At 51.9% G+C, this 15,362-nt stretch overlaps 1 protein-coding gene across 1 annotated transcript in view; it reads left to right on the top strand.

The window, feature by feature from the left end:
* Positions 1–703: 703 nt before the first annotated feature.
* The window catches only part of LOC104075471 (ephrin type-B receptor 2), a gene marked incomplete at its 3' end in the record, with an annotated part of 18,078 nt that continues 3,419 nt past the window's right edge, over positions 704–15,362 (top strand). Inside the window, exons 1-7 of the mRNA XM_009575994.1 lie at positions 704–708; positions 2,247–2,371; positions 10,175–10,337; positions 11,017–11,125; positions 11,279–11,346; positions 13,922–14,044; positions 14,456–14,703. Coding sequence (XP_009574289.1) covers positions 2,267–2,371; positions 10,175–10,337; positions 11,017–11,125; positions 11,279–11,346; positions 13,922–14,044; positions 14,456–14,703 — 816 coding nt within the window. The remainder of the gene's footprint in view (positions 709–2,246; positions 2,372–10,174; positions 10,338–11,016; positions 11,126–11,278; positions 11,347–13,921; positions 14,045–14,455; positions 14,704–15,362) is intronic.

Raw genomic sequence — 15,362 nt, 5'->3', positions numbered from 1 at the left:
CAGGAGTTTGTAAATATGGGCCCTGAAGCGGTGGGACTGGGACATTAGGGTGGGAGGGAAGCAGTGCTGTATGCCACAGAGCGAGGGAAGGTCTGAGATGGTACAGAGACTTTCAGGCTGGTGCGTAATGGGGCTTGGCTTAACCAGAAATGGAGGAAGGGACTGGTGTTTGGGAGGAGGTGAGGCTTTGGTCTCAGGATCTGTTAGAATCACAGAATGGTTTGGGTCAGAAGGGACCTTTAAAGATCATCTAGTCCAACCCCCTGCCGTGGACAGGGACATCTTTCACTAAATCAGGTTGCTCAAAGCCCCGTCCAACCTGACCTTGAACACTTCCAATGGTAGAAGTTCTCTGCCCTTGTTCAATTTTAGTAAGTGCTGGACAAAACCAAAGATCGCCAATGCTTTGCTGAGGCTAACCTGCATTGCACCTTCCTTCAAGGGTGGGGAAGCCCAGGGGGAGGAAGGGAAATGGTGCAGCAGTGTGGTGGCAGATTTTGTTTTACCCATACCCGGCCTCTACTCCCCTTGGCACACAGACGTTGAACATCCTGGGAGCTACAGTGCTCTGAATCCAGAAAACCAGTAGTGAAGTGAAGAGGCAAAGACGTTGGATCAGAAAAATGGCTTTTGTTGGTATACTTTGAGAGGAGTTGCTCAGCTGTAATTCATTACAGTGATGTGCAAGAACACGCTGCAGCCAGGCTGGTCCGAGTAGCGCAGTCCTACCCCTGCTGTGTCTGCAATCCCCAGCTGGCACGGTTTCTGTCGCTGCTCGTGATGCCAAGGGAAACCAGACTGGAGATGGGTGAGAGGTGCTTTGCTTTGTGTGCCGCTCCTCCAAGCTGTTTCTCAGAGCTGTCAAATGAGTTGTTCTTCCATGAAATATTGAAAGGGCCGGACCTGGTAAAAGCCCTTCTGAGTGCAAGCCTCTCTGCATCCATTTGTAACCAGGCCTGGCATGCAAGTGATGGAGAAGCTTTCTCGCTACCGCTTTCCAGTCCTCTCCCACCCCTGAGGCTTCCCCCCTGCCCTGAAGCTGCTGAAGCAGGGAGTCTGCGCTGGCAGACGTGCCAGGGCTAATGCTGTGCTGGAGTTAGCACTCTCCAAGGCTGGGCTGGCGCTGGGTGAGGTCTGAGATGGCCTCCGGACTGACGTCCGTGGAGACTGTGTTGGCAGTGCTGGCAGCAGGGTGGGCAAGGACACGTGCTCGGCTCACCGGTCTCAAGACGCAGCGAAGAGGAGGCAGCGCGGGCATCGGCCCCTCCAGCAAGGGTGGGGAGCTGTAGGCTGATACCTGCGATGCTGTGGTATCTCTGCTATCAATACCTGAGCCAACCGGCTTAAAAGCAGGCTGCTTGCTTACCGACCCCGGTCCACAGCAAGCAGGATCAGAGCCGGTCAGAGTTTCCCAGGGAGGTGGCAGCTCCGTGCCACGGTCCCTGCCCCATGGACTTGTTAGCACAGATCCCTGGAGGACAGTTTTCCCACGGCGTGGCACCAGCCGAGACTGCTCCGGTCCTACCTGGCCACGTGTCAAGCCACGTAGGCGACGCAGGGCAGTGCAAGGGGTGGACAGCTGGCTGGGTTGTCTGAGAAGCTGCTGGAAGGTCCCATTGTGCTCAGTGGGACAAGTGGCGTCTGTGGGTGTGCTATTTCCAGGGCGCTCTGACGAGGCGGGCGACTCACCATTGTCAGCATGTCAGGTCAGGTTTGCGTTGCATGCTCAGGCTGCTGTACGCACCTCCCTTGATTGGCATGTGCAACTTGCAGACCCAGCACACCAAGGCGGAGAGGAGCTGCTTGCTTCCTGCGTCTGCCCGTGCCTTAGAAAGCTTCTCTATGCAAATATCAAAGTACAAAACCCCCTATTTCCCCATGGCAAGCAGGGAGGATTGCACGTTGCTGGGCTGGTAGTGCTTTTTCCAGGGGAACAAGGCTGTGTTTGCTCCAACCCTGGGCTGGTTTTGCTTGAGAATGATCTGTTTTCCTGCCTGAGACACTGCCCTACGTGTTTTCTAATTACAAACTCCTAGTGAGCAGTGGAAAGACTTTGTTCTCCCCTAGCTGCTTTCTACAAACAGCAAAAGCCAGGATCTCCTGACCCCTGGACAGCCCTGCCACTGCTGGAAGCAAATTCAGTAGCTCCAAATAGCAATAAAACACCTGCCTGCCTCCAGCCAGGGGATGCGGGTCCTGCCCGTGCAAGCATCTGACTGAGGCGTCTCTCTCCCTCTCTCTTCCAGCTCCTTCAGCTGTGTCCATCATGCACCAAGTCAGCCGCACCGTGGATAGCATTACCCTCTCATGGTCTCAGCCTGACCAACCCAACGGAGTCATCCTGGATTATGAGCTGCAATATTATGAGAAGGTACCGCGGGACCTTGGCAGGGTTCAGCCGCAGGTTTTTGGGAGAGGAGGTGGTGCAAAGTTTCGCGTAAGGGCGTAACACTGGCTACAGCAGTTGGTTGATCAATAGGTTACTTCTCTTGCTGTGGCTGGCCACGTGGGTGGCAGTGGCTGTCAACCCTTTGGAGCCCAGAGGTGGTTCCAGTGACCTTCCATAGACACCGCAAGTGTGGAAAATCTGCTGGTCTTTCAGGAGGAGCTTCTCCTCCCTTCGCCTCTCCAGCACTTGTGGCAGGTGGACCCATTGCAGGGAGAGCTGGGTAGCCAGGGTCCAGGGTCTAATTTTTCCTTTTCCCCTACTGGGGCATTAGGGGGGAATGGGGATGGTAGAGATGTCACAGAGCATCTAGTCCCAGGCTGGACTACCCTAGTTGAGTGTCCAGTCCTTGAGATTTTGTGTAATGCTGTCCATCAGTGCATTTACACCAAAGGTGAGTTTGGCAGCACCCCGAACCAGGTCTTGTACCAGGGAGAAGCTGTCCCATACTCCCCTGGGGAGGGACATATGGAGCAGGGGGAGGCTGATGTGAAGGGGTCCTGCAGCTCTGGCTCTTTCATCTCTGAGGAACATGCTCCTTCCACCTCCCCCCTGCCCAGGCAAGCAGAGGGACTGCAAGCCAGGGGTGTGCCGGGGTGTCCATCCCATGGGGCTGGAGTTGTGTGGGTGCTGAGAGACCTGAAGACCATGTTGGTGTTGGTCCCAGGAGCTGCCAGGCTCTGCCTGGCTGGTGAACTTCATCTGTGCTACACGGGGGAGGTGGGGAGCCGGAGATTTCTCCTTCCAGGAATCTGCCCCCTTACACAAGAGCTTATAAACTATACATTAAAAATCGCAAACTAACTAATTAAAAAGCTTTATGATTAAATGGAACTGAAAATATTTTTCCCAGCAGTTGCCGGAAGAAATGATTAATCCCCCCCACTGCCTGCCTGTGACCTATTTTCTCATCACCAAGAGCCAGAGGGAGAACAGGGAGGGGGGGAGCTTCTTTGTAAGCTGTTAAATAGGTCCTGACCTATATTGCATAAATCACAGCCATTTATTTGACCCTTGGAAATGATCCCAGAATACGTGGCAAGATGGATGAGTAGGTAACAAGACAGATCTGGAAAGCAAGAGGGGTCCTTTCCCCGGGGACCCTTGAAGTAGAGACAGAAGATCTCAGGGAGTTCATTCTCCTCCTCTTACTTTCTCTTAATTTCTTCCCCTCTTTCTTTCTTCCCCCTCCCCTCTGTTTTTGGGGGAGGCTGTAAATAAAGGGAATTTTTGTCTAAAGGGGAAGCTGCTGTTCGTGGCCGGTCTTTGCAGCCAACCCCAAGGTGAGCATCTGCTTGCCCCATTGTCAGAGCTTAGGGCACAGTGTGTCCCTGATGATGGGGACAAGTGGCCCAAGCCACGCTCAGGCAATGCTTTTCATGGCAGCAGGCTCTCAGGTGGAGCACTAGACCTGGCAGAGAGGACAACGCAAGCAGCCCCACGTGCTGGTGCTGAGGCACTCTCTGTCCTGGTATTTGAAACTCTTGGTATATTTTTTTGCTGGTGCTTTGGTTGAAGAAGAAAGGTAAGTCTTTATCTCCTCCTCAACCAAGATGTATGTCATTCTCAGAATCATGGAATGGTTTGGGTTGGAAGGGACCTTTAAAGGTCATCTAGTCCAACTCCCCTGCCATGGGCAGGGACATCTTCAACTAGATCAGGTTGCTCAGAGCCCTGACCAACCTGACCTGGAATGTTCCCAGGGATGGGGCATCTACCACCTCTCTGGGCAACCTGTGCCAGTGTCTCACCACCTTCAGCATAAAAAATTTCTTCCTTATATCTAGTCTGAATCTACCCTCCTTTAATTTAAAACCATTCCCCCTTGTCCTATCGCAACAGGCCCTGCTAAAAAGTCTGTCCCCATCTTTCTTAGAAGCCCCCTTTAAGTACTGAAAGGCCGCAATAAGGTCTCCCCGAAGCCTTCTCTTCTCCAGGCTGAACCACCCCAACTCTCTCAGCCTTTCTTCATAGGAGAGGTGTTCCATTCCCGTGATCATTTTCGTGGCCTCCTCTGGACCCGCTCCAACAGGTCCATGTCTGTCCTGTGCTGAGGACCCCAGAGCTGGACACAGCACTGCAGGGGGGTCTCACCGGAGCAGAGCAGAGGGGCAAAGTCACTTGAACCTCTTACATTTTTTTTGTTGGTGCTTTGGTTGAAGCAGAAAGGCATGTCTTTGTCTCCTCCCCAACCAAGATGTATGTCATTCTCAGAAAGGGATCATTGGGTCAAAGTTTAGTCCCACAGCAAGGACTGGAGGATTTGGAAACAGGTTAAAAAAGAAGTGGAATAACCAAGAGCTAGAGGCAGGGCCTGGCCAATGGCAGTGGATTTGTCTCTCCCCAAACTCCTGCGTGTGTGTTAGCTTTTACTTTGAAGTCCCAGTTGCACACTCAAGGTCTGATCCATCAGTAGTCAAGCCAAGGTCTTCATAAGCTTTGGCTGGTCAGTCAAGAGCCCTCTGCATTTTCAACAGTGCAATGACACCATATCCTTCTCTGCCTGCTTGGCAGAGCTGAATCTCACGTTAGTCTAGCCCTTGCAGTGCTGAGTTTTGCAATTGAAAACCAGTTACTTATCCCTGGGAACAGTCCCAGAACGCACAGCTTTGGATATGCCGTGCTCTTCCCCTGCTTCCCATCAGTGCTGCGATTTGGATGGGGTGTGTGACATATCCCAGGTGTGTTCTTGCTCGACTGCCAGTCTGTACAGAGGTGATTTTCTTCCAGAATGTTTCATTGCAAACTGTCCCATGTGCTTCTGAACACTCAGAAAATATCTCTGGAGCTAGTTAAGTTGTTTCTAGTGGAATTTTTTTTCCCCAGTAGAAAATTATATTTTATTAGCATGAAAACAGTTCAAATGTAAGAATAGCAGCATATGTATCTTGTATAAAAAGTGTTTTGGCTCTTCATTTTGAATTGATTCTTTTCTATATAAAGACATAAATTAAATTTTAAAAGTCAGAATAAGTGTTTTAGCGTTAACAGAACAAAGCTGTTTACAATACCTGAAACAAAGATATATTTTTTTTCACAGATTACTTATAACATTGCTATTATTAGATGCTATTAAAAATGCCTGTACAGAGGCAACATGATGATTTTCTTTCACCTGTAGCTAGAGCAAATCAGTGCAGATTGTTACGCAAACACTGAATGACGTGTCTGTTCTCTACGGTCCTCTCCTTAATGTGTTGGGGTTTTTTTTACCTCCAAGAGTCACCTGGCAATGTTTGCCTTATTAAAAAAGTGAGTGTTTTCTTCATTTAGAAAGGGCGTAGTAGTTTTTGTCCAAAGTTGCCAAATTCATCCCAGAGTGTGGGAACTGGAGACCCACTGCAGCATCAAGCACTACAAAGAATAATTAGCTCTCCTTGTTATGCAAAATGATTGGGCTTAGGGTATGCCGTAAGTTACCCGTTTTGTAATTGAAGACGTTCAGCCCATCCCTCATACCCAGTTTGGTCACCAATGCAAATGTTTTAGGAGGCATGGGAGCCCTTTGATGTCTCCAACCAATGTCAGGGAAAGGGCATGGGTTGGCTGGGGGGCTGAAGGGTGGGTTTGAAGCGACCTGTGGCAGCTGATGGTGGAGGTGGAGATGGGAGTAGAGCTGGCTGTAGCCTTCGTGGTGCCCGGGAGCTTCTGGCAGGAGCCCAGCATCCCCAGAACTGGATGTCACCAGGGGTCCTACTGGACGGCAGGCTCCCAGGCTGGCTCAGAGGACTTTCCTGGTCTCCAGCCTGCAGTGTTGGACACCAGCATGCTCGAGTCTGGGCCCAATGCTGCTGCCTAGTGTTTCCCACCAGTCCCCAGGATGGAGCGAGAGCTGGGATGTCCCTTCCCCCTGTGCTGCCCACACCCTTGGAGGGGGCTCTGTCGGGGGAAAACTGTGAGATCAAGAAGATTAAGAGGAAACCTTGCCGAGGAGCCCTGCGATAGCTTTCCTGCAGTCCCAGTCCCTGCCCAGGGTCCACACTGGTTCTGTCTGGGGCTCAGTTTTCTTGTGAGAGGCATCCAGACACTCTTACTACAACATGCTTTATCAGATACCTGGCTGGGAGGAGAAATGCTCTTGAGATCTCCCCACAAGTGGTGGTCCCCGTGAGAGTCCGGGAGCTGTGGACCCCACGGATTCACCCCCAGCGTGGCCGGCAGGACCACATCTGGGCATCCCTCCTAACGTCCCGTGGGGGCCGAAATTCAGATGTGTGTGGTGATTTGGCTCACAGCCTCGGACTAGCTTCGTACGTGTGGCCCTGTTTGCTTCAGGAACCCCAGCAGATTGCCGCTGTGCAGACGCGCGGAGGAGCTGTCTGCCAAATTAAGTCGGTTGACGTTTTTCATTGGCTTTTTTTTTTTTTTTTTTGGCTGATTAACCATGACTTTTTAGAAACAATTTTTGCAAATCCTTCGAGGGTTTCGCAGACTATCCGTGTTGTAAGAAACTCTTTCTTTGTTGATCAGAGTTTGGTTTCTTTGTTGATGAAACTTTGGTTTCTTTGTTGATCAGACCTTGGTTTCAGCTTAAATTTGCCTCAGGGGAAGGGGAACCAGATGAGGACTCAAAATCAAACCTATGAGGAAATAAGTAGTATGTTATTTTGAATTAGGATTTCCAAACTCAAACCAAAATCAGCAGAGGAAAAAACAAACCAACCACCAAACCTCTGCAAAAAACAAGCTGGGAGACACAGCAAAGGGATTTGGACTTTAAACTACCTGGGATGCCCTGGACCTGCTGGAGAAGCCCAGAGGGGTGAAAGGGGAGAAGTGTTTGAAGTGAATTGCTGGAAAGGCGATGGCTGAGCAATATGGCAAGGAGAAAGACTAGGTCTGATAAGGGAGGGTGGAGAGGTGTAAACGCTCTTTCCTTGTGGTCTGGGATTAAAGGAGAGCACCGGTATGAGCACACCTTTCTGAGATAGATAGACATCCATTTCCCAGGCTATAAACCATCTTGTAAGCATGCCCATTGCATTCAATTTAAAGTCCTCCAGGAGCAGGGATGAGGTTCCCTCCGACAGTTGGACAAATGATTTTAAAACAACTGTGTTGTTAGTGCCATCCAAGGGCCTGGGAGGATTCATCCAAGCCTTTGAGCACAAAGACCATAAACATTTCCTGACCTATTTCTCTCCTAGCCTGCCTGGGAAAGGTCCAAGGGAAGTGCTGAGGCCTGATCAGACAATCAAGGCAATCAGTTTTCTGTGTGCTCATCTTTTCTTGATCTTTCTTATCTGTGTATACTAGAGCTTTTCATTGTCATTAGTCTAATTCCCAAACACCCCAGTGATACCCAGGCACTTTCAGCACCAGGTCCAGGTGGATAAAACCGATGATGTAGTTTTTAGAAGAGAAAACTGTTCCTGAACACTGTTAATAGTGGAGGTCTCCCAGGCATTTGCAGAGCTGCTCTGCATTACCCTACGGAATGATGTGCCATCGTCATTTCCAAGCCTCCAAGTTTGACTGCACACTTGAAGAAACACATTCCTGCCAGACCACTCTCTTAACAGCCGTCCACACCAGAGTGCTGCTCAATCAAAAGCTTAATGCAAGAAGAAATTAACTCCATGAATGTTGTCTTTCAGCTGCTTTGCAGCTGTGAGGCAAATAGTCTGCACAAACCCGGGTCATGAGTATAATCCATCTTGCAACTGCCAGCGTACTTGCAATTCTGCTCCAGCACAATGGCTAATTGAGAAAGCTCTCCCAGGCTCTCCCAGGAACGTGAGGAGAACATTGGTTCAACGTGGTCTGCTGTATGGAGCCCCATAGCGAATGACTGTTCTTTGTGGGCCTCTAATCTTGCTGGTTCCACAGCTTCTGGCTGTGCAGAAGATCCTCTGAGTGAAGGCACCAGGGCTGTTCTCAGAAGTGAATGAACATGAAAGCAAAGTCACCAGATGGCTAGCAATGTGGAAAGTGGAAAAGAAAGGAGACCAGCAGCCCCCAAAGGCAAACTCCATCATTTATTGGTGGGCAAGACAACCTCTGACTCATCCTGTGGTCCAGCAGCTGAGGAGGCTGAGGGACAGCCCTCTCTAGGCAAAGGGTGTGCAAAGTTGGGTGCAAGACTCTCCATTGACTTCTGCTTCACTGGTGCCTGCAGGCAGCCAAAGCAGCACCAGAGAGCAACAGCCTGGGCAACTTGCACCTTTGTGTGAGGAAACCTTGGTTCATCACAAGATGGGACCTTCTGCCTGATTGCCTCTTTGATACCCTCTGTCCTTCAGAAGAAGTTGGCAAGGAGGAGTGGACGCTTTGCCCCTCGCTGGGAGTTTCACTCTGATCTCATGGTAGCACGGTACAAGAAGCAATCCCTCCATGCTGTGGAGTTTCACAGCTGAGACAAAAGCCCAGTCCCTTGATCACACCCGCAGTCCCACTTGATGGGATTGCACAAACTATGTGTCTGACTTCTTCTTTCTGCCAGTCCCTGCCTACTTCTCTTGAGGTTATCTCACCTCTCTGGTGAGTCTGTGGGGGGTGGGAGTTCTTGGGTTTGCTGAGCCCTTTGCAGTGACTTGAAGTTAACAGATCTCAGGGACTCGCTTGTAAACTTGCCAGCTCAGATTTTGAGCTGTCAGCTGCGGATCTGTTCCAACCGGTGATCCTGCCAAGGCAGCCTGACCTGCCAGATCGGAGGTGTTACCAGAAAGATGAGCACTTTCAACGTAGCTGCAGAAGTTTGATTCAGAAATGGGTGCCTGTCTCCTTTTATGGGGGCTTATACTCACAGCTTGGCTTTCCTAAGATTCTTCTGTTTTCCAGAAACATTGTGCTGTTTGCATATATTGCTGCTTTGCACTGGCTTTCAGGACTTCATGGCTGCCAGGCCCCTGGCCACCTTGCCCTGATCATAGGAAGCACCACATTCAGTACCATCCTTCATCCTCCTCTGTTGACCTGTTTCTCCATATCCCTGGGGAGGACAGGGACTGTCTGTTCTCTTGTACAGTGGCTAGCACAAGAGGATCCTGGTCCATCCACTAGTGCTGCTGGATGCTCAGCTAAGGGCATAATTACTAAGGGCAGTGATGGATCCATCACCTACACAAGTGCAATGCCATCTATACCGTTATGATCTGACTGCTCAAGTCCTCAGCTAGAAAAACTGCACACAAGGGGTGGGACAGAAATTTGGAAGTGGTCTCATTGTCACTTTTAAATATGCTCTTCAGTTCCCCAGCTTTGAAAACCTAGCCGTGGTCCCTGGTGAAGCAGGCCCTGGGCAGGGGGATGGTAGCAGTACTTCTTCTGAGGTCCAAAACCCTGTGTTCAGGTGGGCTTTACCTCCAGCACAGGCAAAGGGAGATGGGGAAGAGCAAATGGAGGGGGTGCTGAGGCTGGATCAGGCAGAGGAGGAGGGGGTGAGGAAGAAGGACAGTGCTGAGAGAAAGTGGGCAGGGAAGAGGCAAGCAGTTCCCATCCCCATTGAGCTCAAGGCTTGGAGAAGCGACCTGAGGTTTCTAGCTAACACCTTCATCAGAGCCTCTCCTAAGAGGTGGTGAGTAGCCCAGGGATATCTTTATTCCTGCTTCTCTGTCTCCCTGCCGGGAAGCACGCTCAGAGGAATGACCTGTTTGTTCAGGCGCATGGTCTCCCCATGGTGATCTCTCCACCTGCGCTACCCTGGTCTCCTGCGCTTCCTCCTTCTAGAAATACAGCGCCTGATTCTAGACTCATTTTTCTGATGACAGATTTGTATTTTCTTGGCAGGATCTGAGCGAGTTAAATTCGACAACAGTGAAGAGCCCCACCAACACCGTGGCAGTGCAAAACCTCAAAGCTGGTACCATCTACGTCTTCCAGGTGCGGGCGCGTACTGTGGCCGGGTATGGCCGGTATAGTGGCAAGATGTATTTCCAGACCATGACTGAAGGTGAGTCTTCAGCTGCCTTTGCGTAAAGGTGACACAGGGTCTAGAGAGGCTTAACAAGATGGAGATGCACTGGCAGCAGTGCGGGTCCCCTTGCTGTTAGTCCCTTCAAGGGTGCATTGGCAAGTCACATGCATTTATTCAACCTGGCAAGACCTGGAGAGAGGCATGGGCACTTGGTGGTCCATGCAGGGAAGCACATAATCTAGGCCAATTTATGCCAAGCTTGTCTGGCATGGGGACGTGTTCACTCAGTTGGATTTAGAGGAAACGAAATTCATGATTTTCATGTGCACAGCTGTTGATGACAAATGCAGACCGGGGCCTCTATTTTCTAAATTTGTGCCGCTAAATAAAACAGGCCAAGCCAGTTTTCTGTCCCTGAGGCCAAGGGGCAAGGCACAGCATGCATGCATCCGTGAGACTAAACTTTCCCACCCAAAAGGGATAGGTGGATAGGTCCATCCAACCTTCCTACTGGGGCACATCCCCTGTCATAGCCAACCTGAGCCGTGCCTGGGACAGCTCTAGCTGTCCCGGACCAAAACCATGCCAGGAAGCCCATTAGCAACAGCCGTGCAAATGTGGGCAGTGCTCAGGGCCATGCTCTGACCTCGATGAACTTGTTAGTGTAGACCCATCCTGTGCTGCAGTAACCCGTTCCCTCTTCCTTGCGTGCCAGCCGAGTACCAGACCAGTGTCCAGGAGAAGCTGCCGCTCATCATCGGCTCCTCCGCGGCAGGACTGGTGTTCCTCATCGCTGTAGTCGTCATCATTATTGTGTGCAACAGGTAGGTCAGTCTGAGCGCACGACCCGGGGCTGGGGCTGTGCGAGGGGGTGGCGGCTGGAGGCGGAGGGTGGCAGGGGGAAAGAGATGCCCCTGCAGTGCGTCTCTCGGCCCCGATGGACCCGTGCCGGTGCTCAGGACTTCCTTTCTTTCCAGAAGACGGGGCTTTGAGCGTGCTGACTCTGAGTACACCGACAAGCTGCAGCACTATACCAGTGGCCACAGTACGTACCGCGGCCTTTTTTCAGCACTACACCAGTGGCCACAGTACGTACCGCGGCCCCCCGCCAGGCCTGGGGGTCCGCTCTCTCTTCGGTTTGTGTTCCTGTTCACTCATTCCTTGCGGCGTGCGGGGAGGGCTCAGGTCACCTAGCAGGGCAGGCATGTGCATGTGTAGACAGGAGGACCTCCGTGCTGTCTAGATCCCCCACCGGTCTCCTAAGACCTAGATCCCTGCCCTGCCTCGTAGAGTCCGCGCTCTCCAGACCTGCGTGCTCTCAGGTGCCAACCGTGCAGTGAACACCCGTGCATGCTCTACAAACCCCTGCGACATCCAACGCATCCAAACCCCTGCAGCATCCTACTTGTGGAGCTGGGAGTCGTGCCTCTGGTTCTGTGTTGGGCTCCTTATTTAAGGAGCTGTGAGCTTTGCTTTCCAAATACCAAGCACCCTCCACATGCCCCTGAAGCCTCACCCTTTTCTGCGGTGCAGCCCCTGCCACCACACCTTGTCTTCCTACCCCGATTCCTGAGCTTTGCCCAGCTTGTGGGCAGCAGTGAGACCCCTTTCCCAACCTACCCACGTCCTGCAGCGTGCTGTCCTTCTGCAGGAACCCACATACCTCGTGGTGCCTTTGCTAGAGCCCATCCCAGTGCTCCCAGAATCCTAATAGATCTCAGAGATACCTATATATAATACAATACATAACATGCCCTCTCTTGCAGTCTCCCTCTTGCGTACTGCAAGGCACTCCCTCCCATGCTCCAGACCTCGCTGCGCACCCTGCCTCACCCCAGAGCATCCCCCTTCCCCTCATTAACCCCTGGCTGCGTGCCCTCTGCAACGCCTTTCCCCTCCCTCACTAGAGACCTGTCGCTATAATCCTGCTTTGTTCGAATCTCCGTTGTTATTTACCTCATGTTATACTTGCAGCTTCAGGATTTCTGTCCTTTTTATGCCTCGTTCCTGTACAGACCTGGGCCTTGTTCAGAAAATGGAAAACATCAGTTAGTGTTTCAGCACTATTGCTTCTGCGTTTACCTGGGAAACATTTCCCAAAAGGCAGGGCACTGAACTGCAGCTCTGTGCCGGAGCAGCAATGGCTGCATTGCTATAATTTCCCAGGAAAAATGACACTCTTCAAGAAAGATTATGTAAATGCAACTCTCGGTGGTTTGTCAGGCCGTGCTGCATGTGTAAACATATATTCACACTTTCTCCCGGGGTCTGGTACGTAACGTGACAGCTTCAGGCTGGGATGGCATTAATAGCTGTGCCTTTGCGATTGTTGGAACAGGCTCGATGCCACTGGATGCAGATGAACTGATAACGGGCCCGGGGTGCCTTTTAGCCACATTGTCACTCAAGACACCAGCCCAAGGCACAGCCCCTGCTCGACTCCCCGGCGGTGGTTGCTGTGGAGAGGCTACAGCTTATGGTTAGCGAATTGCCAAGGCGCGGGGAGCCTGTGAGCATTGCAGTGACTCCCCTGAATCCTATCAGCATCCTACATGTGGAGCTGGGAGTCGTGTTGGGCTCCTTATTTAGTGAGCTGTGAGCTCTGCTCTCCAAACACCCCCAGTTTTGGAGCAAGCCAGAGGCCAGCAAAACGAGTATGGAAAGAGGAGAACTGCAGGACTGCAGGTTAGAGCTGTCCCACGGTGCAGGTAGCGTGCGATGTGGCACCAGCAGTCCAGCCTCACCAGGTCCCATGGCCATTGCCTTTCACATAAGCGTATCGCTGTGTCTTCTGGTCTGCCTAGCAGGAAGAGCTCGGCTTTTGCAATTTCCCCTACAGCTTGTCTTGGCCATGTTGAGACTACCCAGCCTCAGGGGGCTGACTGGACTGTCCGACCTGCTTGCACTGCCCCTGGAAGGGTCACAAACACCCCCATGGAGGAGTCAATCTGGCTTGGTGGCTGTGTCAGTAGTACCAAGCACCTAGAACTGCCTCCCCTATGGATCTCCACGTGGAGAACCAAGAGCAGCGTGTGCCTCAGTTTACATCCCGAGGCAGACCTTCACCATCTGCTCTCTTGTGTGCTGAGCCCAGGTCTCCTCCTCCGCTTTCCCATGCCTCTGTGGGATGGTGTGCTGAGGTGGAAGCAGCATGCAGAGGAGGCCCGCGGGGCAGAGCTGTAGTATCTACAAATGGTCCTCTTGCAGTGTTGCAGCATGATGAGCCTGGTATGACATTGGTGTGCCTATGCACCATCTCCCGAGCGCAAATGCTTTTCTTGCTTTTCCTCTGGATCTGCTGAAGCCGAATCCTGCCGCAGAGGATGTGTGGTTCTCTGTGGTCAGTTTGCAGTCCTAGCTAACGATGTAGCCCTCCGCTGCCCCAACAATGACTTATGGGCCAATATTCATTATAATCCAGCTTTAATAGTCCTGTGCACACATGGCTCTGCATGTTCTTTCTTAGACCGCTTTGCTGTGTCTGCTTCATGCCCTTGATTATGTGACTTGCTGAGGTCAAAAAGACCCTCACACAAATAGGTTTCTCTTTTCCTCGATGCCAGCCATCAGTCGTTCCATTTGCATCTGTCTGTCTGACTCTCTCCCTCACCTTTATGCAGTGACTCCAGGGATGAAGATTTATATCGATCCGTTCACCTACGAAGATCCCAACGAGGCTGTCAGGGAATTTGCAAAAGAAATTGATATCTCTTGTGTCAAAATCGAGCAGGTGATCGGGGCAGGTAGGTGAATTGTGAATGTCTGGCTGGCCCTCAGCAGCACAGTCTCCTTTGTGGTTTCAGGCTTTGGTGAGGATTTAGCCTTACAGGTACTGGGAGGACTTGTGTCAGTAAGGTCTTACTGGACTGGCAGGAGCAAGGTGGTCCAGTGCTGGAGGAGCCAAGTACATCCAGTGCTGGAGACAAGGAATTCCCATGCGCGTATAGTGTCCAGTGCTCCTCCCCAAGGACGAGTCCACCTGAAGAGAGGTCTTTGGTGTGGAGTGAGGGAGGAAGCACAGAGCAGATGGTGGGTGGTTGGCTCAGGGGCGTGCAGGGTGGGCACGGCTGGAGCCCGTGGGAGCGGGGTCCCTCGGGAGGAAAGGCAGAGGTCTGGGAGGCTGACAAGCCCTACCTGCTTCCCTCTGTTCACAGGGGAGTTTGGTGAGGTGTGCAGTGGGCATCTCAAGCTTCCTGGCAAAAGAGAGATCTTTGTGGCCATCAAAACCCTGAAGTCTGGTTACACGGAGAAGCAGAGACGGGACTTCTTGAGCGAAGCCAGCATCATGGGGCAGTTCGATCACCCCAACGTCATCCACCTGGAGGGGGTGGTGACCAAGAGTTCACCGGTCATGATCATTACTGAGTTCATGGAGAATGGCTCACTGGACTCCTTCTTGCGGGTATGAGATCCCAGGAGCATGCAGCCCCAGACGTTGTGTTGGGCCAGAGGAAGACTGGAGGGGAAGGTTCCCTTCGCTGGGCCAGTATACCAGTGCCCATCACTGCCCAGCATCCCCTGCCACTGGGGAGCTGCTCCATAGTCCAGAGGTCTGTGTCTCAGGAACAGAGGTGGAGGTGGCACCAAGGCTGTCATCTGTTACGTGTGTCTGTCCACTCATGCTAGTGAAAGGCTGTGCCTACCTGTACGCATGCCCACGGATGCATTTACAAACTCTGCTTCTGTGGACATGGAGGGACAGTCTGACATAGCTTTAATGCAGCAAGCCTTCACCTCCAGCTGCTCTGTCTAAATATTTGTAGGTCTGAGTTTGCAATGGGTAATTCACTGTGTTGAAGGGAGATAACCTGCTTAATGGGAATAGATTGCCCCTTCTGAACCCTCCTGGGCAAGGTGTGGCAGATCTGCCACCTTTGGGTGACAGCAGCCATTGGTAGTGATGCCCACAGCGTGTGTGAGGGTGACTTCCAGCCCCTGTGAGCTCTCCACTCTCCACCTTCTTTTGAGAGGGAACTTACGTACTCGTGGCATAGCTGTGTCTTGACATGCAGGGCAGACAGAGTGTTTGCTGGCCCATGGTGGGCTGTGAATTTGCTCCTC

Source organism: Fulmarus glacialis, unplaced genomic scaffold (assembly GCF_000690835.1).
Source record: "Fulmarus glacialis isolate BGI_N327 unplaced genomic scaffold, ASM69083v1 scaffold2584, whole genome shotgun sequence".
NCBI classification, from domain to species: Eukaryota; Metazoa; Chordata; class Aves; order Procellariiformes; family Procellariidae; genus Fulmarus; species Fulmarus glacialis.
The sequence above is the reverse complement of the archived record's forward strand: the minus strand, read 5'-3'. Positions and strand labels throughout refer to the sequence as shown.